At 55.0% G+C, this 21,975-nt stretch overlaps 1 protein-coding gene across 3 annotated transcripts in view; it reads left to right on the top strand.

The window, feature by feature from the left end:
- The first annotated feature begins 1,219 nt into the window (after positions 1 to 1,219).
- Positions 1,220 to 21,975, top strand: part of PLEKHA7 (pleckstrin homology domain containing A7) — a 217,342-nt gene continuing 196,586 nt past the window's right edge. For all 3 annotated transcript variants that reach the window (XM_062196425.1, XM_062196426.1, XM_062196427.1), the window contains exons 1-3: positions 1,220 to 1,305; positions 1,403 to 1,479; positions 1,563 to 1,620. In XM_062196425.1, coding sequence (XP_062052409.1) covers positions 1,220 to 1,305; positions 1,403 to 1,479; positions 1,563 to 1,620 — 221 coding nt within the window. The remainder of the gene's footprint in view (positions 1,306 to 1,402; positions 1,480 to 1,562; positions 1,621 to 21,975) is intronic.

Raw genomic sequence — 21,975 nt, forward strand, 5'->3', positions numbered from 1 at the left:
ATGAGGCTCCCTCAGACCGGCGTCGAGGCCTCCACTGCTAGCCAACTCCCTCTTATAACTCACAGTCCCCACTTCCCCGGGCCCACTCCCCACAGGGGGCCCTGCTGGTCTCCCCCGCATCCCGCGCCCCTCCCACGACTCCCATTCTCAAGCGCTCTCTTGGCAAAGCGTATCCAACCTTCAGAATGCTGGGCGTCCTTCTGAGTAACAAATGCCACACTGCGGAGCTTCGCTTTCCCATAAGCCTCGTCCCATCAACTAGAGCCTAAGTCCTGGAGGCTGGCTGGACCTGACACCTGCCCAGAGACCAGCTTCCAGTTACGTGGGGCTGCGGGAGAAGAGAGGAGCGAACACAAACAAGAATGCCAACCAGGTGCAAATAAGTGATGGAATAGAGAGTTAAAGGGCAGGGGAGGGCTTCCTCCGCGCAGAGGGGCCCGAACGTGAGAAGGCGCCAGCCTGTGAAGAGCCCTCCAGAGCCCCCACTGGACGCCCCGGCTGGCTGCCCCCTCCCAGAGGCAGGCGAGGTGCCGCCCAGCCCTCAGAGCCCGGTCGCTCCCTTACTGGACGGGAACTGAGGGCGGCAGCTGGAGCCGCGGCAGCTCGGGGTGCGGTGCTGCGTGCGGCGGGGCGCTGCACCTTCCCGCTTCCGCCGCAAACTTGGGAAGCGCAGGCAGGCTTGCCCTGGCACCAGCGGAGCGCCCACTTCAGCGCTTCACCCCGTCGTCCCTTCACTGACGCCACGCAGCCATCCCGGGCGGACTTCACTTCCAACTTTATCTTACAGAGGACGCGCGGAGGCGGGGAATGTGGCAGGAACCTGTGCAGCGTCCCCAGGATCCGCAAAGAAGCAGGGGTCCGGGGGCAGTCGGGGGTGGGGGCTCGAGGGGGCCCGCGGGTTCGTGTGTTCCAGCTGCCCCCGCCCTGCGCGGGTCTGCGGGCCCCAGGGGCCAAGGGGCGCGCCCGGGCTGGCGGGCTGGGGGCGGGGAAGGCGCGGGGACAAAGGCCGCGCGCATCGCGCTCGGGGCGGCGGGCGGCGGACGCCGGCGGCGACTCCGGGTGCCAGGAGCCGGCCGAGCCGCGAGGAGCCCGCGCGCCGATGGAGCGCCCCGGCGCGCCGCCGGGTCCCGCGCAGGCCGCGCCCCCGCCCCCGCCCGCGCCGCCGCTCCCGCCCCCTCCCCCCCGCCCCGCGGCGGCCCCGGCTCCGCGCGCGGCGAACATGGCGGCGGCGACGGTCGGGCGGGACACCTTACCTGAGCACTGGTCCTACGGCGTGTGCCGGGACGGCCGCGTCTTCTTCGTCAAGTGCGGCGCGGGAGTACGGGGCGCGGGCGGGGGCGCGGGCCGGGCGGCGGCGGCGGCGGCGGCGGCGGCGCTAACAGGTGCACCTTTCTCCCCGCAGTGACCAGCTCCGCTGCACGACCTGGCTGCACCCGCGCACCGGGGAGCCCGTCAACTCCGGCCACATGATCCGCTCAGGTGGGCTTCGGGCCGGCGGCGAGGGGTTGAGGGGGGCGCGCGCGGCCGCCCAAGTTTGACCGACTTTCCCCGCGTTTCCGCAGACCTGCCCCGCGGCTGGGAGGAGGGCTTCACGGAGGAGGGCGCCAGCTACTTCATCGAGTGAGTGAGTCCGGGCCAGCGCCGCGCGCGCACCTGTGCCGTGGGGGTCCCGCCTGAGCCCCGGCCGGCGCCCCCTCCCTCTCCCGCTCCCGGCGCGCGGGTCTGGGCGAGTTGGCGCGCACCGCGCCGCGGCCGCACTCTGTGGGGTTTTGTTTGCCGGAGTTGTGTGGCGGGCTCCGGGACGGGGGCGGGGTGGGGTGCGCGTCACCGTAGAGGGGTCCAGGCCGCCTAGGGGATCGGATTGGGACGCCGGAGAGAGGGCCGGACACGCCTCCCCGGCCGGGTGGCGGGCCAGAGATGGGCGGGGGGGCGTGGAGTGGAATAGGGTCTCGGGGTGTGCGGGGTTTTGGGGGGAGGCAGAGAAGGTGAGGATCTCGTTGGGGAGGCCTTCCTCTCGGGCCACTTCTCGTGGACGGTGGCGGGGAGTCTGACCTGCACCCCTGGCCTCTGGTCTGCGTGCGGCCTGCGGGGTGAGGGCAGGAGCAGCCGGTGGACCGATCCCCTTCGTGGATCCCGCCGGTACAGCCGACGCTTCTCCCGCGGAGTCGGGGCGCCCTACTCGCACCCCCACCCCAGGCTACGCGGGTCTGCTGGGTCTGTGAGAACCTGAACCGGGGCAACGCGTGCGGGCGCCCTGGAGGCTCTAACACTGGTGCGGTCTTTCCCGCTCTGCCGGCTCACCCGCGAGCTCCGGGAGGTCACAAACTGCCTTTGATCCCTTGCCCCAGTGCCTGGCATCACGTCGGCGCTTGGTAAATGTTTGTTCGCTGAATGAATGAACCAGCCAAAGGTCTGGGCCCTGGTCTGAGTATAGGGCTGGGTGTGCTTTAGGGGACTTCGAGTCAGAATTCATCTGGCCAGCAGCTTGGAAACAATGTTAGTGTGGAGTGTGGTACCTGAAGAGACTCCCAGAGCCTCTCCCACCTGTTTGGGTTCTTGCACAGTGATTGGAAAGCTGATGGGTGAGATTTAGTCTCACTCCTCGAGGAGACTGTAATCTAGCCTGGGGAGGGAAGTGAGCAGCAAATAAACAAGAGGAATATTAATGGTGATTACTGTGCAGAAAATGAAGGTGAAGTGATGTGGACTGCCCGGTGCCTGGGCTGGTTTGGGAGGTCAGGGATGGAGTTTCTGAACAGGTGGCATCTAAGGTGGAATTTGAGAAGGAGCCATCCTGGGATGATGAGGGCACCCTGCAGCTCAGGAAGAGGGAACAGCTAGTACACAGGCTCAAAGCACTGAAGAGCGTCAAGTTCAAGGAGCAGAAAGGCCATGGGAAACAGTGACATGAGAGAGGGCACAGGTGAGAGACAGGTACATGATACAAGGCTTTGTGAGTCCAAGTAGGGAGTTTGTAAACCATATGCTAAACCCAGTGAGAAGTCACTGAGGGTTTTACTTGAGCAGGGGAATGGCATGATTTGGTTTGCATTTTTAGGAAGATCACCTGCTATGGGGAGATGGTAGGTGGGCTGCTGACGGGGGAGGCGGGAGGGTGTCAGCAGGTGGTTGCTGTAGTCAGGTGGGTTCCTAGTGGCCTGCCTTCGAGAGGGAGTGCTTGGATGGAGAGTGGCATTCAGTGGTTACGAAGTCATACCTGCACACCTTCCCAACTAATTGAATGTGCTGTGGTGGTGACTCCCAGGGGCTCCAGCGCCTGTGGGGATGGAGCTCATACCCTTGACATGGGAAGGCTGGGGCAGGAGCAGGTTTGAGAGTGGGGAGAATCATGAGAGCTTTGCCTTGTGATGCTGGAGGTGAATATAGTAGTAGATGGATAGCTCATGGGAAATGCATATTATGGAAAAAAAAACTATGCATGGATTTCAAATTTTTGGTACCTAGATGTATCTTTTAATTCCATCTTCCGTGAACTTTCTGAGGTACCTTGAATGAATCTGAAGCTTTGGGGAGAGAAAGGCTGAAGAGATGCACCAGAGTCTAGCAGATGTTATTCAAGGCCTTGGGATCAGACGAAATCACCAGTGAGATAGGATAAAAAAGAGGAGATGACCTCAGCCTTGGGACGGCGCAGTGTGTAAGGGTTGGGAGAAGAGGCAGACCCAGCAGAGGAGAGTGAGCAGGGCCGTTAAGTGGGGAGAGCCCAGGAGCCTCGCTGGAGGAGCTGGCAGGAAAAATGTGGGCTGAACTCGTGGGTCAGGAGGGATGGGCAGATCCTGTGCTGTGAAGGGGCACTGAGACCTCAGCCGCTAACTGGGGAGGACATGGCATGAGGGGAGTTCTCCTCTTTAAGTGGGAGACTGTAGGGCACATGTTGTTCTGCTGGGAAGGGCCCGGAGGAGTGGGAGAAATGAACTGAGACCGGAGAGTCGCTGGAGCAGTGTTTCTGAGCCGGTGGGATGGGGACAGACGGCTGTGGTGTCAGCAGCAGGTTCCTCACCTGTTTGATAGGAGGAAAGGCTGCGAGTGCCATGAGGGCTGGTCACAGCCCAGCTGGGGTCCTTTGTGGGGGTGGTGTGGGGGTCTCTAAAGGCTGTCGTGCTGGCCCCTCCATGGTAACCATCCGTGAGGTTCCTGGTGGTTATTCCACAGCAAGCTCTGGTTCCCTATTCCCTGGGGCCTCGACCAAGTCCTCCCAGGCTGTGGGGGAGAGCTGTATATAGCCGTGTTAGAAGGTGGGGAGCCGGTGGTGTGGGGGGCTATTTCCTACCTCCTTATGTCATGATGTCTTGAGAGACTTTATGCTTTGGGAGTGGTTTTTCTCCTTTTCCCCACATAGAAGCTGCTTTGCTTTGCTCTGCTTCCTGAGACTTGCCTTGTGCTTTTCTGAATGAATGAGTTTTGGGGAGAGGGTCCTCTAAGGAGCCTCAGTAAAGTTTCGGGAGCCACGCCCTGGCCCAGGCGATTTTATTTTTCCTCGTGGGTCCTTGGACATTGAAGCCCTGTGAGGTGTTCAGGATGCATCATTGCTCCTGATACTTGGCAGCTGTTTTAGAACCCTCCAGAGACCGTTTCTTGCACAGAAAACCTTGAGCTTGGAGGGGGGGGTAAGGAGGAGTGGGAGGTGGGGTTTACTGTTGGTTTCTACACTTTGGGTTCAGTTCTGCATCAGTGAGGGACAGTGTGGGGACTCTGCTCCCGAGTCTCCTGATCCTGCACTAGTGATGCTGTTGTGCCCTCTAGGAAGGCTTCTTTACCAGAGGTGCCTTTGCCAGGTATAACAGTAATTGCAACAATGCCGTCATCAGTAACAGCACCAGTAACGGTAGTAGTCACAATGCAATAGCCTTGTCTTTCTGAGACCTTTTCTGTGACTATGCTGATCTAATTGTCACAGCAGTGTGGGAGGCAGGGGCTGTTGCTAGTCCTATTGTATGGGTCTGGAAACCGGTAGTCATCCTCGATGCTCCTGCAGTGAACAACAGGTGTATACCTTTACCTTCTCTCAGCTTTTCCTTCTGACAATCCCCAGAGGCAGCTGGGCAGTGCTGCTTCCCATTTTTTTGGATGAAGCTGAGCTCTGTGATGGTTCAGTGACTTGGCTGTGGTGTTAGTGGGGACTAGAATGTGAGTCTTCAGTCTGTAACCACAGACCTGCCTCTGTGGCAGGTGACAGTCTGCTGACATGATAGTAGCTGTGGTCCAACATCAGGTCTTGGGTGGGACCCAGGACTTCATGCCCATGGCTCTGTCAAACTGCTCCCTGGCCTCTCAGGGCCACACCCCTTCTTTTCCTGGGGCCTGGGGTGCCTTGGAAAGGCAGGAGCCCTTGGCCTCCAGGGCTGACTGGTGGTGCTGTGCGTCTTATTAGTGAGAAATCAGTTATCACTTAGTAAACACATTTTAGCAGACACAGCCTTTTCGCTTTCTTTAAGATTTATTTATTTTATTTGAAAGGAGAGTTAGAGACACACACAGAGAAAGTGGTCTTCTATGTACTGGTTCACTCCCCCTAATGGCCACAATGGCTGGGACTAGTCCAGGTGGAAGCCAGGAGCACCACCCTGGTCTCCCACCTGGGTAGCAGGGGCCTAAGTACTTGGGCCATCTTCTGCTTTCTCAGGCGCATTAGGAGGGAACTAGATCTGAAGCAGAGCAGCTGGGACTTGAACCAGTGTCCTGATAGTGAAAACCAGCGTCGCAGGCAGCAGCTTAACCTACTGTGCTGCAACACAGGCCCTGCGGCCCCAACAGATGAAGGCTGGGGGGAAAACTCCTAAAAGAGGCTTGGGAAGCTGGAGTGCTACACTGAGCTGCTCTTCCAGGTTCATGGAGCACCATGGGCTGGGTTCTTGCTACAGAAGGCTTTGAATAGGTCATGAGTCAAAAGACGATGAGTGATAGGAGGGACCCTGCCGTCCCACGTGGGCCAAGGATGCTCCTGGAAGACAGACATCCTGTTCCTGATCTTGAGACATTGGCCCCCAGTCAGGGCTGGGCACTGGATAGGCACTTGGCAGGATGAAAAGCCAAGCAGCTGGGAACGAGCCTGTCGAGGCTGCTGCATAGACTCCAGCTTCTGGGGTGAAGCCACTTGCTGTCAAGAGCAACGCTGCAGCCAGGAACCTGGCCAGCGGTGGCTCTAGCAGCCTTGTAGCCTCAGCGTTCTGCATCTCTTGGCTGTTGGACAAGGCCCCTCGCTCCCTGGCTGCCCGACTTGGGCATTGTCCTTTGTGATTTGGCTCCAGGGTCCTGGCCAGAAGCAGGACTTCAAGTTTCTTTCTTAGCTTTGTTGGACTTTCAGGGATGTCTTGTCTAAGTGCCATTCTCCTCTGGGCACCTGCCTCTAACGTAGGGCAGGGAGATTCTTGGCAGAGACATTTCCGAGGCTTGGAGTACAGCTGGCCTTGCCCTTGTGAGTCCTTTGGCCTGAAGCAGGTCCTAGAGGCAGGGTGAACTACATAATTTTCAGGGCCCCAGGGCAAAACAAAAATGCAGGAAAATTGTGCCATTGAAAGGTTCTAAAGCAGCAAATGTTTTCCTTTTTCTTCTTTCTCTGTTTGACATGACTTTTCAAAATTTTACTATTCGATGTCAATTCTAAAAGAAAAATTAAAATTCTAAATGATTAACATGAAGTTTATGGTTCATCTCTATTGTGGAATGTAACATCTTAAATATAAACATCAGGGTAATTACTTGCTATGGTGAATCACCTCTCCCAGGCGCCACTCTGAGAACCTGCAGGGCATGAGTGCCCATGTCCAGGCCCCCAGGCAGGGGCAAAGAGCGGGGAGACCTAGGAGGGCTTGGGGTTCTCGAAGGCTGGGCGTGAAGAGCCTGTCCTGTGCACCAGAGGGAGCAGGCATGAGATAAGGACCCTCTGTCTACCTCTGCGAGGGTTACCCTCTGGAGATGATGCCAGGTTTGCAGTACATGTGTTTTGTCTGCAACCTGTGTTTAAGTCTGAAGTTAAAGGGAGAGAAGAGAACTTGGGAAGTGAATGTGGGACTCCCAGCCAGCTGTAGGCATCAAGCCTGGGCCCTTAGGGAAAGCCATTGGGTACTGGACAGTCCAGGAGGTGGCCCTCTTGAAGTCACCATCATCAGGGACCAACTTCCAGGCCACCCCCTTGGGAGGGGTTTGTCCTGGCCATCATGTCTTCTTTCCCAGACAAAGTTGAACTTGGTGGTAGTGAAGGTTGTCTTGTAGCCGGCCAGCCTGTTGGCTGTTTCTTGCCGAGGTGCCACTGGGAACTTTATTTCCAGCCCGGAGGTAGCAGTCACATGTGGACTTTCTAGCAGCTTACGCGTATTTGACCTGGAAATCCTGGAGCCTCTCGTGGCTGAAGGTTAAGGAGAGGCTCTCCCGGCCTTGCAGGTGTTGGCACAGGCCCATGCTGCACGTTTCATTTCCTGGTGGTTTATCAAGGGTGAAAGCAGGTTCATGTGTTTCAATGTCGGGTTCTGTGGGAAACGAGTAACAGGGAACGTTGTGTCCAAAGCCAAGGATTAAGAACCGTGATCCCTGCGGCGGCCTCGGCACAACCCCCAGAAGGATGTGGGAAGACTTCCCCAAGGAGAACATTTGCAAGGTGTTTCTTAAGCCTCTTTCTGCAGGGGAGCAGTGAGTTTCATGTGTGTGAAGGGCTGAGTGTTGGTATTGTGGCCTGGTGGCACGCTTCCCACTCTTCTGACCTCTGTGGAAGTAGGTCTGGGGCTTCCTGAGTGGAGCACTGTGGGAGGAGAGCTTGTCAGGGTGTGACTTTGTGAGGCCTGGCTTTCTCTGCCTTCGGAGGACAGCCTGGTTGGGGTTCTTTCTGCCCGGCGCCAGGCTGCAGCATCTTGGTAACTGCCACGAAGGTGTAAGGACACATTGGCAGGGGAGCGTGCGTCGGGTATGGTTCTGTTTGCCTGTTGTTTTCAAATGGCTGTCAAAACATTTGCTTTTCAGTTGTCTGAAATGGGAAGCGTTTTGAGCTCATGTGTGGTGGTTTCCATCAGCATTGTCTGGTTTGAGTCTTGCGCTTGTTGCCTTGTTTCAGTGCAGAAACACTGGGGGGGTGTCAGGGGCCTTCCCTGGGGTCACGGGCTGTACAGCTACAGCTTGTTCGGAGTTCAGGGCAGAGGCCTGGGAGTGTTCTTCCCCCTGACCAGGGCTTCTCAGGCCTCTTGGCCACAGGTCAAGGGACAGAAAGGGTGGCGCTTGCTGGGGAGGCCCCATGGCAGAAAGTGTCTCCCAGCTATTGCTTCAGTGTGAAAATTCATGCGGGCTTTGCTTTCAGCTAAATTTTTTTTTGACAGGTAGAATTACAGACAGAAAGGTCTTCCTTCCATTGGTTCACCCTCCAATGACCGCTGCGGCCGGCACACCATGCTGATCCGAAGCCAGGAGCCATGTGCTTCTCCTGGTCTCCCATGCGGGTGCAAGGGCCCAAGCACTTGGGCCATCCTCCATTGCTTTCCCGGGCCACAGCAGAGAGCTGGCCTGGAAGAGGAGCAACCAGGACAGAACTGGCGCTCCAACCGGGACTAGAACCCGGAGTACCAGCGCCGCAGGCAGAGGATTAGCCTAGTGAGTCACGGCGCCGGCCTCGGCTTAATTTTTGTTCAGTCCCCCTACCATCCTTTCACATGAATACTTTGACAAGATGGGCCAGGCTTCTTATATGGTTTAGTGTTTTCCATAGTAAGACTTTTTTTTAAAATTTTTTAAAGATTTTATTTATTTGAAAGACAGAGGTACAGAGAGAGGTAGAGAGAGTGAGGTCTTTCATTCGCTGGTTCACTCCCCAAGTGGCTGCGATGGCCAGAGCTTAGCTGATCTGAAATCAGAAGCCAAGAGCTTCTTCTGGGTCTCCCACATGGGTGCAGGGGCCCAAGGACTTAGCCATCCTCCATTGCTTTCCCATGCACATTAGCAGGGAGCCGGATTGGAAGTGGAGCAGCGGGACTTGAACCAGTGCCCTTATGGGATGCTGGCACCACAGTCCAAGGCACCACAGTGCTGGTCCCTCTGTAGTAAGACTTTCGAGATAGAGCAGGGTGAGGAGACCACTTGGGGATTCCCAGCTGCAATGTGATGCACTGTGGGCCCTGAGAAAAGCAATGCAGTTGTCTTATGATTTCAACACTGATGTGGTCTCCTGCTTGGCAACTCCAGCATGCAGAAGGAGGTGGTGAGCATGGGCACTGGTGAGTGTAACCAGGCAGTGGCTGAGAGCACAGCTCTGTAGTCGTACTTCCTAGATTGTAGTTCAGCTCCCTGACCTTGGCAGGTCACCTACTTCCTCACCAGTGAACCGGGACTCAAGGTGAGGATCATGTGACTTCACTGATTGACAGGACTCTGCAAATGCCCGGCAAATATGCACTCCTCTCCTGTACATCCACACGGCTTTGAGGGCGGCTGGAGACGTGGGTTCTGAGTCCCAGTCACATTGAGCTGCTGCAGGAGAAGCCGGGAGCCCTTGAACTGGGTTTGCCTAGGTCCAGTAAGAACTGCATAGCCACTGTGGAATTAAAAGGATGTCCTTATTCTTGGGAAATACACACTGAAGTATTTGCTCTTTAGTGATTGTGGGAAAAAATTGTGTGCATGGGGGAGGGGTGGGTGACCAAGCGTAGGGGATAGATTTTTTAAATATTTATTTGTTTGAAAGGCAAAGTTGGAGGGAGGAAGGGAAAGGGGGCGGGGAGAGAAATCTTCCATTTGCTGGCTCACTCCCCAAATGGAGGCACTGGTCAGAGATAGGCAGGTCAAGGCCAGGAGCCTGGAACCCCATCCAGATCTCCTACTTGGGTGGCAGGGGCTCAAGCACTGCTTTCCTATGCACATCAGCTGGGAGCTAGATTATAAGTGGAACAGCCAGAATGCAAACTGGCACTCCTCTGGAATTCAGCATCACAGGTGGCAGCTTAACCTGCTGTGTCGCAATGCCAGCCCAGGACACATTGTTAGTAGGGGGAAGGTTTAGGTGGGGGCACACAGAGTTCTTTGTGCTGTTCTTAGTTTTGTGCCTTTTCTTGAAGTTTGCTATATTTTCAAGTAAAGTGTGTGTGTTTTTTTTTTTTTTTTTTTTTGGACAGGCAGAGTTAGACAGTGAGAGAGAAAGGTCTTCCTTATGTTGGTTCACCCCCCCCCCCCCCAAATGGTTGCTACGGCTGGCGCGCTGAGCCAATCTGAAGCCAGGAGCCAGGTGCCTTCCCCTGGTCTCCCGTGCGGGTGCAGGGCCCAAGGGCTTGGGCCATCCTCCACTGTACTCCCGGGCCACAGCAGAGAACTGGATGGAAGAGGAGCAACCCAGACAGAATCCGGCGCCCCAACCGGGACTAGAACCTGGAGTACCAGCGCTGCAGGCAGAGGATTAGCTTAGTGAGCCGCGGCATCGGCGGGTAAAGTGTTATTTTAAAAACAACACTGTAGGGTAGGTGTTGTGGTACAGCATATTAAACTTCCTCTTGGGACACCTGCATCCCACATTGGAGTGTGGTTTGAGTCCTGGCTACAGTGTTTTTGATCTGGCTTCCTGCTACTGTACCTGGGAAGCAGTAGATGATTGCTCAAGTGCTTGGGTTTCTGCCACCCCGTAGGATGCCTGGATGGAGTTCCTGGCTTCTGGCTTTAGCCTGGCCCAGCTCCAGGTGTTGTGGCCATTTGGGGAATGACCTAGTGAACAGAAGACCTGTCTGTGTCTGTGTCTCTCTGTCACTCTGCTTTTCAAATAGATAAGTAGATCTTTTAAAAAATAATAATAATAAAACCCCATGATATAACCTTGCCTGTCAAAGACTGGGCTGTCCCTTGGCCACAGGCAGCTAGTTGAGCTTCAAGGGTCTGATGGCCAAGAGCCTAGCATAACGGGTGTGGGAACGGCTGCTGGTTTACCTCTTTCCTGGTCATTTACAGGGCTGCGCGGCTGCGGCTCTGGCTCTCTAATCCAGGCAGCCATCTGGTGAGCAGCTCTGACCACTGCAGGACAGACCTATTATCTGGTCTTTCCCAGGTCACAGGTGTCAGTGATAATCTTCATGGTGCTTGATAGTTGGAAACACATTCCTGCCTTTTAAATAACTGTCTTCATTTTGCAGAGCAGGCATTTGAGGCTGCAGATGGTTATTAAAAGATCCCCTTAGGGCCAGAGCATCATGGAGGGGCCTGGGACTTGAACCTGAATCTTCCTGGCTCTAAACCCTGTGTGACTTCCACCATGGTGTGAGATGCCTCTGGCTCTCATCACTATTCTCTCTGTTCTGAATCCTCCCTATGGGTCTATCCCCAAGCTGGTTCTCTTCACCTTCCCTGATGGCCCTGAGGCAGAAATCCCCTTGCACTTCACCCTGGGTCTCTCTCAGAAAGTCCCCATAGGACAGAAGAGTGATGGGTGGGTGGTCCCCAGGCAGGGTGGTGGCAGATCCCTGGTGCTCTTGGGAAGTGGACCTCCTTTAGCTGGGGCACCCTCCTGTCTGCCTCCCTCTACTCCTCCTACTCCCAGATGTCAGCTGACCCCAGCTTAGGGGCTGATGAGCCTCTTAAGCCTGCTTAGAGCCAGGCTGTCTTTCAGGTCCTGCCAAAAGTTTGTGTCCAGCGTCACAGCCAATGTTCTTGGGGGCTTTTCCTGCCAAGGCAGAGCCTTCACCTACTCTAAATCTGACAGCTTGGAGTTAACGAATAGTCTCTTCCCAGGGCTGCTGGCTACCCCTTCTGCTGCCTGCAAACCCTCTGCTGTGCAGGGAGGGTGGGCAGTGTGCCTGGGAGAGGCAGAGAGCAGAGGCCCCATTCCTGCCCTGTGCCCAGGCCCCTGGCTACACCTCATCCTGGCTGCTCTCCGCCTAAGTAAAGTGGGAGATGAGATGTCCTCTCCCCTGGAGGGGTGGAGCCAGAGCAGTGGCTCAGATTCATTCAATAGCCTCTGTGGTATTCGAAGCCTCTCCACTGGCAAGCAGAGCTGCCCATAGCTGTCCCCAGATGGAGCCATGGGCCACCTTGAGAGGTGAACTCCTCACCGGAGGGAGCTGGGTGATTTAGGTCAAGGATCCACCTGTTCTGACAGACTGATTATAAACATGCAGGTTTTTTTTTTTTTTTTTTTTTTTTTTTTTGACAGAGTTAGAGAGAAAGGTCTTCCTTCCATTGGTTCACCCCCCAAATGGCCGCTACGGCCAGTGCGCTGCGCCAATCTGAAGCTAGGAGCCAGGTGCCCCCCCGCCCCGTCTCCTATGTGAGTGCAGGGCCCAAGGACTTGGGCCATCCTCCACTGTCTTCCTGGGCCACAGAAGAGAGCCGGACTGGAAGAGGAGCAACTGGGACAGGATCTGGTGCCCCAACCGGGACTAGAACCCGAGGTACCGGCGCCGCAGGAGGAGGATTAGCCTAGTGAGCCGTGGCGCTGGCCAGATGCAGTCTTTTTTTAATAAGATTTATTTTTTATTTATTTGAAAGGCAGAGTTAGGAGGAGAGAGAACTTCCATCTATTGGTTCACTCCCCAAATAGCCATAAGCCAGGCCAAAGCCAGCAGCCAGAAGCTTCTTCCAGGTCTCCCTTGTAGGTGCAGGGGCCCAAGCACTTGGACAGTCTTCTGCAGCTTTCTTGGGCACATTAGCAGTGAGCTGGATTGGAAGTGGAACAGCTGGGTCTTGAACCAGTGCCAAACGGGATGCTGGTGCTACAGGCTGAGGCTTAAACTGCTAGCCATGGTGCCGGGCCTGCACATGCAGTCTTCATGCTGGGTGCTGGGGAGAGAAACAGAGGTCACCATGTCAGTCTGCCTTCTGGACAGTTTGTGGGGGCCTGGGTTGGGGGCTCCTTGGGAACAGGTGCTTTGGAGGGTCAGTGAGGAAGGCCAGGGAGGAAATGTGCGGGAGTTGGAGCCGGGGAGGGACATAGTGCCTGTGTGAGATTGAGATTGAGACTGGGGCTGGATGAGGACTGAGGACAGGCCCTGGGTAAATCCCTCACTGGTGGCCTGGCTTCAGGGTCTAAGGCTGCCTCCAACACCCGATGGCCCCATGTGTTGTCTGGAAAACGTGGTTTTTGGATCCAAGTGCAGGGTTGAAATCCTTGCTCTGCTTCCAGCTTGGGCAGGTCACTTAGGACTCTGTGTCTTCATCTGTTAAATGGGGACAGCGATTCCCCCTCCCTTGGAGCAGTGCCTGGTGGCTCGTGCATGCTGTGTAGCAATGAAAGTGCTGTCCTTAGGAAGCCCCTTCCTAGGGTGACATGTGGCACTGTGGTGCTCTCTGGGGACTTCCCCTAGGGTCTGGCTAGCCTGAAGGAAAATTGTGCATGCTTGAGACTTGTCTTTAAAGGGAAGCTGAGCACTAAATGGTTGATGCTTAAGACTCCTTGCCTGGAAAGCTCTGGGTGGCAGTGCTAGGCCAAAGCCCCAAATGGGAGCTCAATCCAGGTCTCCCATATGGGTGGCAGGGACCCAGCTGATTGAGACATCTGGTTTCCACTGTGTCCATGCCCTATCCCTCCGGGTTCTGATGTTTGCAGTGCCTGGCAGGGCTTCTAGCTCCCTTAGGGGGAGGCGGCCACTTTGGTGCCTGCATCGGGACACAGAATGAGGTGCAGAGGGTAGAAATGAATTACAGCAGTGTTCTAGAACGCTGAGCCAGAACCTCCGGGAGCCAGTGTCTGTTACACTGTTACACACTGCACAGGTGACTCGGAGACGCTGAAAGTGAAGTTCTCTGAGCTCAGCTTCTCCATCTGGGTAACAATGATGCTCTTTCCCACTCTGGTGTTACTTGAGAATTAAACGCGGCAGACTTGAAGTTCCTAGCTTCAATTGTTACTTGGCACCTAGTAGGTGCTCAGGTCTTGCAAATCTCTGGTTACAGGAGGCTGGCTGTCTGCATCGTTGGGACTAAGCTGTGTGACAGACCTGCAGAGCGAATCGGCAGGTGCAGCTGTCTGTTCGTATCCACTCCTCTTCCTGGGAAGTGGAGCCAGACTCCTAGGCAGTTCCCTTCATTGCTCTCCTCAGTGGAGCTGAGGAATGTGCTGCCCTCGCCTCCTGCCCAGATGATGCTGTCAGTTCCTAAGGAACAGTATGGCTGGTCCTGTGGATGACCGCTGCCTGAGGTCTGTGTCTGCCTGGGGGGACACAGTGACTACCCTCCTGAGGGCAGAGGAGGGCTCAGGTTTGACAGGTCTTGCCAGGTGATTGGTGTTGACAGCCAGGCACAGCAAGCAGGCTGCAATTAGGTAGAGAGTGGGAGTGCTGGGTCTGGGAGGATCCACGTGTCCCAGCAGACCATGGTGGAGATGAGTAAGTCAGAGATGTGTCTGGCATCTTGGCCTTTCCCGAGCTGGTTCTGGGGGATATGGTGACTCAGTCCTGTGAATGAATAGCTCACCATCTCCCTGGGGACTGAGGCAGGGCCAGAGGCAGCACTCAGCCAAGTAGGTGTGGCTTGATTGGACAATTGAAATGACGTCCCCAGGCTGGCAGACCTAGGAGAGAGAGAGGGTAGATTGGCATTGAGAGTAAATTGGGGTCCCCAGGATGAATGGGGGAGGGAGGCCGCAAAACCAGTGGTCAGGAACCAAGTGAGGAGAAATGAATCCCTACCCTCTACAAGAAAGCGTTTGGGGAGAGATTTTTCTCCACATTTTTAACCTGATGATATGGGAGGGGGGGAGATGAATGCTGTGAAACTAAACACTCATAATCACTGTACCATTAATGCATTTCCAAAGGGAATCAGTGGTACCTGAAATTACATCCATTTACTGAGGCTTTGAATAATCACATTTTTTTTCACCTTGGTGTGTGGGTGGGAGCTGGAGGGAGCTCAGTCGGCCTCTGCTGTGACTTTTCCCAGCCTTCCTCATCTGCAAATGCGTGGGTGGGTTTGTGTGTTTGGCACCGTATGGTTTCTTTGGGGGAAAGTTATTGGCTTCCTGTTCTGTGAATTAATGGATATTCAGATTAGAGCCCCAGATAACAGTCTTCTGATTCCCCAAGCTGCCCAGCGAAAGGAGATGCAATCACTGTGTCATGAGATGATCTTGCTGGCTGCCTCCTTGAGTTAGTAGAAAGCGCTGAGACTTTGCCCTTTCTCCTTCAAGCACACTGGATTATGCTGGGCTCTGGGTGCAGCTCTGCTGTTCCCACTGCACACTTCAGATGGGGCAGCTGTGTGTGGGGTCCGGGTGAGCCACAGGCTTGGGTGCCAGACTTTGTGGTTGAGGAACTCGAACAGTTTTTATAAGGACCCCTGCTGGTGTCTGTCCCATGGGCCTTTTGCAGAGATTAAATGAGATTGCATGTCAAGTACTTAGCTCCCAGAACAAATTTTAGCATTTATATTTATGAGCACAGATATTTTGTCTTTTCTCTGCAATGGCTGTACTGGTCCAAACAGATCTGGGTAATTCCCTGACTTTGATCCTGCAGGATTCTTCTGACCTACACAGAGGGCACCTGTCTGTGCTGTCCAGCTGGGTCATATGCTCAGTTTCTGGCATCTTCTCCCAGAGTTGTGTTGAGTGTCCTGGAGGGTTGAAACAAAGGGTGAAAAATGTCCAGCTTTCCTTGCTGTTTTTAGCCACAGCTGCTTCCTAATTGTGACCTTGGCTGTGATTGCTTGTGGGCTGAGACTGTTTGGGTATCGTTCTAGCAAAGATCACGTCTGACCTGAGCCCTAGCTCGCTTCCTCCCGGGCAGGGAAGAGGAAGCCCCAGTGCCGATGGAGACTGGATTCAGTGTAGAATTTCTGTAGCCGTGTTGGCTGTGTCCCTGGTACCCTATTTGTTATTCTCTGGGGGGGGAGGGTGGATATCAGGGAGCTGGCAAGGTAAGGTGTCCCTGTGGTTTCCGGGTGGTCACGTGGTATGTGATTAAGGGTTGGGGTAAGGGTGCAGGTGCCACACAGAGAGGGGAATGCTCAGGAAGGGGATAGTTCAGGGACTGGGGGAGTCGGCCAAGGTTTGGGGGATGGGTTCTTGTGAGCTAGGATTGGGTGGGGAGGAGGGGGAGTGGATGCTTACTTGGGGAGTCCCTTCATGTGCAGATTTTCACTGAGCACTTGATATGTGCAGGGAACTGGCCTGTGGGTGCCAAGATGGGTAAAGCAGAGTAGAAGAACCGCATGGAAAGGCAGAATCACTCGTGGTTAGGAGCATGGGCTCTGCTGAAGAAGTGCCTGGGTTTGCATCTCATACCTGCTCCTTACCAGCTCTTGAGGTCCTGAGCAAATCTCAGTTGTTTCATCTATAAAATGGGGATAATAGTAATTGTGCTAGAAACTAAATGCGATACTGCGAAATACTCGGGGCAGTCTTCAGCGTAGGAAGCACTGTTGTGTGTTGGCTGTTGATTAGCCCTAAAATGTTAGTGTGATGGTAGGCATTTTGTTCGTTGTGTTCACTGCCCTGTGACTGCCTTGGCAGTCCCTCCATTAGTGAACCAAAGCACCACTGGTTTCCTCAGGGAGCTTGGGAACCTGCACTGCGGCGGGGACGTAGATGTGTCCCAAATGAGAGGACACTGTGCAAATAACTAGGGGAAGCATGGGACTGGGGGACATGGAGGAGGCGTGGCCAGGGTAGGCTGGGGTGGGGGGGGACAGGCCCCAAGCTGGATGTTGAAGAGCAGCAGGGGTTTGTTAGTGACAGGGGAGTCTGGGTGCTGCATCAGAGGATGTGACTGTGTGAGGACACGGCACTGTCAAGGACATGGGGAGAGGAGGTAGAGCTTCCTGCTGCTGGCCATGAGAGTCCCGGGCAGGGACCCTGCTGTGCTGTTGGGAAGGAAAGCGGAACATGCCAGGTGTGGTGGCCGTGCCCTGAGACCGCACAGTAAGTGGGTGCCTGTGTAGGACCCCACCGGGCAGGTGAGGATTAGCCTCCCAGCAAGAAGGGGGTGACACATGCCACAGCCTGGCAGCACTCCTGAACAGGTGCAGCCGGGCTGGGCCGTGTGGGTGTCCAAGGCGTGGCCCAGTGTCCACCTGACGCCTGGAGGTGAAGTAGCCCCCTTGCTTTCACTCACAACCAGGGCCCTCCACGCCGATTCCAGAGGTCCTCACACTGGTGTACGGGAAGCCTGCCTTGCAGCCTGGGCAGCGGTGGCACGGTGTGGGGGCCACCAGGAGGAGGAGGAGGCCAGGGTGGAGTTAATGAAACACGTGGATTTATTAAAACCAAAGCAAGATTGCGGGACAGAATCTTCTTTGTATTTAGGCCCTCACTCCCCACAATTCACCGTGCTTCCTTAATGATCTGATCCCGACACCTTTGCCAATAGAGAGGCTAAGAGGGCCAGCAGGGAAGCTGTTGCTGTTCTGGGTCCTTTGGCACTGGTTTCTGTGGTTGATGATTGCTTCGCAGGCTCTGCCGAAGTCCTTCTGCAGGATGTTTAAACTTTAACTCCGGGGCCGGGCATGACGAAAACGGTGACCGTGACGTTCGCCAGTGTGGGAGGTGGGGCCGTCTACACCGTGGCACCTGGTGCTGTTTGCCTGTCAAGAGGACGCCCAGAGGCAAGCAAGAAACTCTGCTCTGGGCAACCACTGTGCTGCTGTGGCGCCATGGCCGTGGCCCCCGGTGGTCCGTGCTGCAGGCACAGAGAGCTGCGGGCAACTGGAGGGTGGAGGTCTCCATGGGTGACCTCCCAGCACTGCCTGCTTCTGGTGGACTGGAGCCTGAGCACGCGTTTAAGATTGGCCGGGGCCTCTGGCCGTGCCTGCAGGAGTGCACGCCCTGTGCTGTGCCTGCAGCCCTGAGGCCAGAGGGAGGGGCCGGGGCAGGGGTCTTCCTGAGCCTCTGCTTCTATGGCAGGGTGGCGCTGGTGTGGAAGAGAATCCCATGGGACCCCATGAAACGCCGCTTGGAGGGCTCTTTCTATGATGACACTGTTCACACATTACTTGCTGTAATCCTCACGATAGCCCTAAAATGTGTCATTGCTCCCATTTTTAAACATGTTTTTATTTACTTATTTTCATTTTATTAGAGATATCTTCCATCTACTTGTGTAATCCCCAAATGCCCATAACTGCCAGGGCTGGGCCAGGCCAAAGCCAGGAGCCCCTAGAATGCCATCTGGGTTTCCCACTGTGAGTGGCAGGAACCCAAGGACTTGAGCTACCTCCCAGGATGCACATTAGGAGGAAGCAAGAAGGGGAGCAGAGTGGCTGGGACTGGGACTCGCACCGCATGGGAAGCAGGTGCCCAAGCAGTGGCTTAAACTGCCCACCCCTATTCCTCCCATTTAAAGGTGAGGACAGAGGGTCCCAGGGAGGCTGCCAGTTCAGGGTCACACAGTGCATCCTGGCTTCCCACCTGTCAGCTTTTGGGTAGCACAGCACATTCACATATTCATTCTTTCACACTTCCCAAGAGACCTCCAAGGTGGTTTGTCAGGATTCTGGCTCACACAGGAGGGGCTGAGTCTTGGACCCAGAGTCCATTGCCAGGGGGTGGTAGAGCTGGGCGTGAACCTCTGGGTTCAGACCTACTGTGCTGCCTCATGTGCTCCTGGATGAAGGAGTTCCTCCCCCCACCCTGAGGAGCCAGGGTCCCTCCCAGACCAGACCTGACGCCTCACCACCTCCCTTCCTGCACAGTCACGAGGCCTCCTGCCTTGATGCGGCTCTTGAACTTGCATGCACAGGCTGAAGCTTGGTGAACTCGGTTCAGTTTGTCCTTGGGTCTGTCCAGTACAAGCATCTGGAAATGTCCAGGACGACCTGGCATTATTCATGTTTCCAGGGAACTTTTTTTTTTTTTAATGATTTATTTATTTGAGAGGCAGATTACAGAGGGAGAGAGGTCTTCTGTTCGCTGGTTCACTCCCCAAATAGCCACAGTGGTCAGAGCTGAGCCAATCTGAAGCCAGGAACCAGGAGCTTGGGCCACTTGGACCATCTTCCACTGCTTTCCCATGCCATAAGCAGAGAGCTGGATCAGAAGAGGAGCAGCCAGGACACAAACTGGCGCCCACATGGGATGCTGGCACCACAGACGGAGGCTTAGCCTACTACACCACAGCACCACCAGGCCCCTCCAGGGGATTTATTTATTTATTTATTTATTTATTTTTGGACAGGCAGAGTGGACAGTGAGAGAGACAGACAGAGAGAAAGGTCTTCCTTTTGCTGTTGGTTCACCTTCCAATGGCCACCACGGCTGGCGCGCTGCGGCCGGCGCACCGTGCTGATCCGAAGGCAGGAGCCAGGTACTTCTGGTCTCCCGCGGGGTGCAGGGCCCAAGCACTTGGGCCATCCTCCACTGCAATCCTGGGCCACAGCAGAGAGCTGGCCTGGAAGAGGGGCAACCGGGACAGAATCCGGCGCCCAGACCGGGACTAGAACCTGGTGTGTCGGCGCCGCTAGGCGGAGGATTAGCCTGTTGAGCCGCGGCGCCGGCCTTCCAGGGGACTTTTAAGTGTCATCATCTCTCCTTTGAAATGTATTCAGGGTCAGATCTCTGTTCAAGTGGCCTTTTTGGGGTGGCTTTTCTTGACTTCTGGCCCCCAGTATGCTCTGTTTTCTTAATACTGCTTTCTCTTTCTTACTCAGATGTATATTTAAATTTTTTATCTCTTCCCACTAAAGTTTAATCTATGAACACAAGGAGCCATGTTTTGTTCAAGGCTGTACTGCTAGTGCCTAGACTAGTGTTTGGAATGACTGTTGACTGTGTTTGTTAGAGGCTGGGCAAATGCTGTGTTAGTCTCATTGGGATGCTGCCTGGAGAGCCAATCAGCTGCTGACAGGTGCCCCCTTGCATTCCAGCGAGCTGTAGCCTGGGAGTCCCAGAGGCAGAGGGAAGAGCTGTACCTTGGCTCAGGTGTCACCAGACTCCTCTCCAGTCTGGGGACCACGTGGTGTCTTTGTTTACATCTATGCTGGCTTCCTTTTCTATCTGAAAACAGACATTCTCCATCTCGCCTGTCCTCAGTGACTACGGTGAGTTAAAGTGGGTTGGCTCACTAGCCAGCTGCTGGGAGTATTTGAGTGCCCACCGAGTCCTCAGGGCCATGCAGATACTGGTTTCTGCTGGAGGAGCTGCTGCCCCTGCCTGCTGTCTCACTCCCCGGAGAGCTGGAGCTAAGCTGTGCACAAGACAGCGTTACAGTTTAAGGCTCTGGGATGTAGTAGACCAACCAATGCTGAGTGAACACTTGCCGTGTATAATCTGTGGCCATGATGTTTGACCCTGTTACAGCTGTGAGGTTGAAGACTGTGCCCATTTGATCAGAGAGTGAAATTAAATTTCAAAATTGATGGAACCAAGACTCTCACAGACTTCAGTGTGTTAGGAATCATTGAGAGGCATAGGTGATTGGTGTCACGGTTGATACTATCTGGGATACCTGTGTCTCATATCGGAATACCTGGGTTCAAGTCTTGGCTCTGGCCCCAGTTCCAGCTTCCTGCTAACGCATACCCTGGGAAGCAGCAGGTGATGGCTCAAGCATTTAAGTTCCCAGCTCCTGGTTTTGGCTTGGCCCAGCTCCACCTGTTGTGGGCTTTTAGGGGTATAGATGAGAGATCTCTGCCTGCCTGCCTGTCCTTGTCTCTCTGCCTTTCAAATAAGTATATAAATAGGTTTTGTTTTGTTTTGTTTTGTTTTTTTGTTTTTTTAAGATTTATTTATTGATTTGAAAGGCAGAGTTGCAGAGAGAGAGGGGTGACACAGAAGAACCTTCCACATGCTGGTTCACTCTCTAAATGGCCACAAGGGCCGGTGCTGGGCTAGGCCAAAACCAGGAGCTTTTGCCGGGTCTCCCACATGGGTGCAGGGGCCCAAGGATTTGGGCCACCTTCCTCTGCTTTCCCAGGCACATTAACAGGGAGCTGGATTGGAAGTGGAGCAGCCAGGACTTGAAGCAGCACCCATATGGGATGCTGGTGCCACAGTTGGCAGCTTTATCCTCTATGCCACAGCGCCGGCCCTAAATTATTTTTCTTAAAGGAATACCTAAGGAGGAACCCATAGCAGGCCATGAAGGGCTGGTGGTAGTTGGGGCGCTGGGACAGTGTGGCAGAGCAATAGTACAGATGGTGAGACGTGCGTGCTCTGTATGCTGTGCCGTGGTTTTGAGGCAGCCTCAAGTATAGACGGGCATTACCTGGGAACAGGGAGAGTTTTTTTTTTTTTTTTGACAGGCAGAGTGCACAGTGAGAGAGACAGAGAGAGAGGTCTTCCTTTGCTATTGGTTCACCCTCCAATGGCCGCCGTGCTGATCCGAAGGCAGGAGCCAGGTGCTTCTCCTGGTCTCCCATGCGGTGCAGGGCCCAAGCACCTGGGCCATCCTCCATTGCATTCCCTGGCCACAGCAGAGAGCTAGCCTGGAAGAGGGGCAACCAGGACAGAATCCGGCGCCCTGACCGGGACTAGAACCCGGTGTGCCGGCACCACAAGGTGGAGAATTAGCCTAGTGAGCCGTGGTGCTGGCCAGGGAGAGTGTTTTTAATGAAGCTCCGTCAGCTGGGGAACTGTGGTGAAACCCTGGTGTTACCCTGCCCCACCTCGGACCTGTGTCATCCCAGTGTGACCAGGGGCCTTCCTGGACACTGCTCAGCCAAGTGCACACAGCTCAGCCCAGCTCCAGGAGCAGCTTTGAGCAAACCTCACCAATCTTGGAGGTTTTGTGTTTGGGGAAGGCAGAAGGGACTGGGTCCTAGGGAGGGTGCTGGCATGACTCAGTTCTGCAGGTCTTTATGAAATGCATACTTCTTGCTACCCAGCCCCGCTGGTGGCACTGGAGGTGCTGAGAGAGGGAGAGAGAGGTGGCGGTCTTCCTGGGGTCAGTTTAATGGACTTGTTCATGTACTCATTCTTCCATTGTCATGTATTTGCTCACTCTTCTTGCCAGGTGATACTGTGACAGAGGCTGAGGCTACAAAAACAAGGTCTTCAGGGTGAGCGAGATAAACCAAAGATGCTATTCAGGGTGGCAAGGACCATGGGACAGGCAAACAAGGTGTGGCTGC

This window comes from Lepus europaeus, chromosome 7 (assembly GCF_033115175.1).
Source record: "Lepus europaeus isolate LE1 chromosome 7, mLepTim1.pri, whole genome shotgun sequence".
Lineage (NCBI taxonomy): Eukaryota > Metazoa > Chordata > Mammalia > Lagomorpha > Leporidae > Lepus > Lepus europaeus.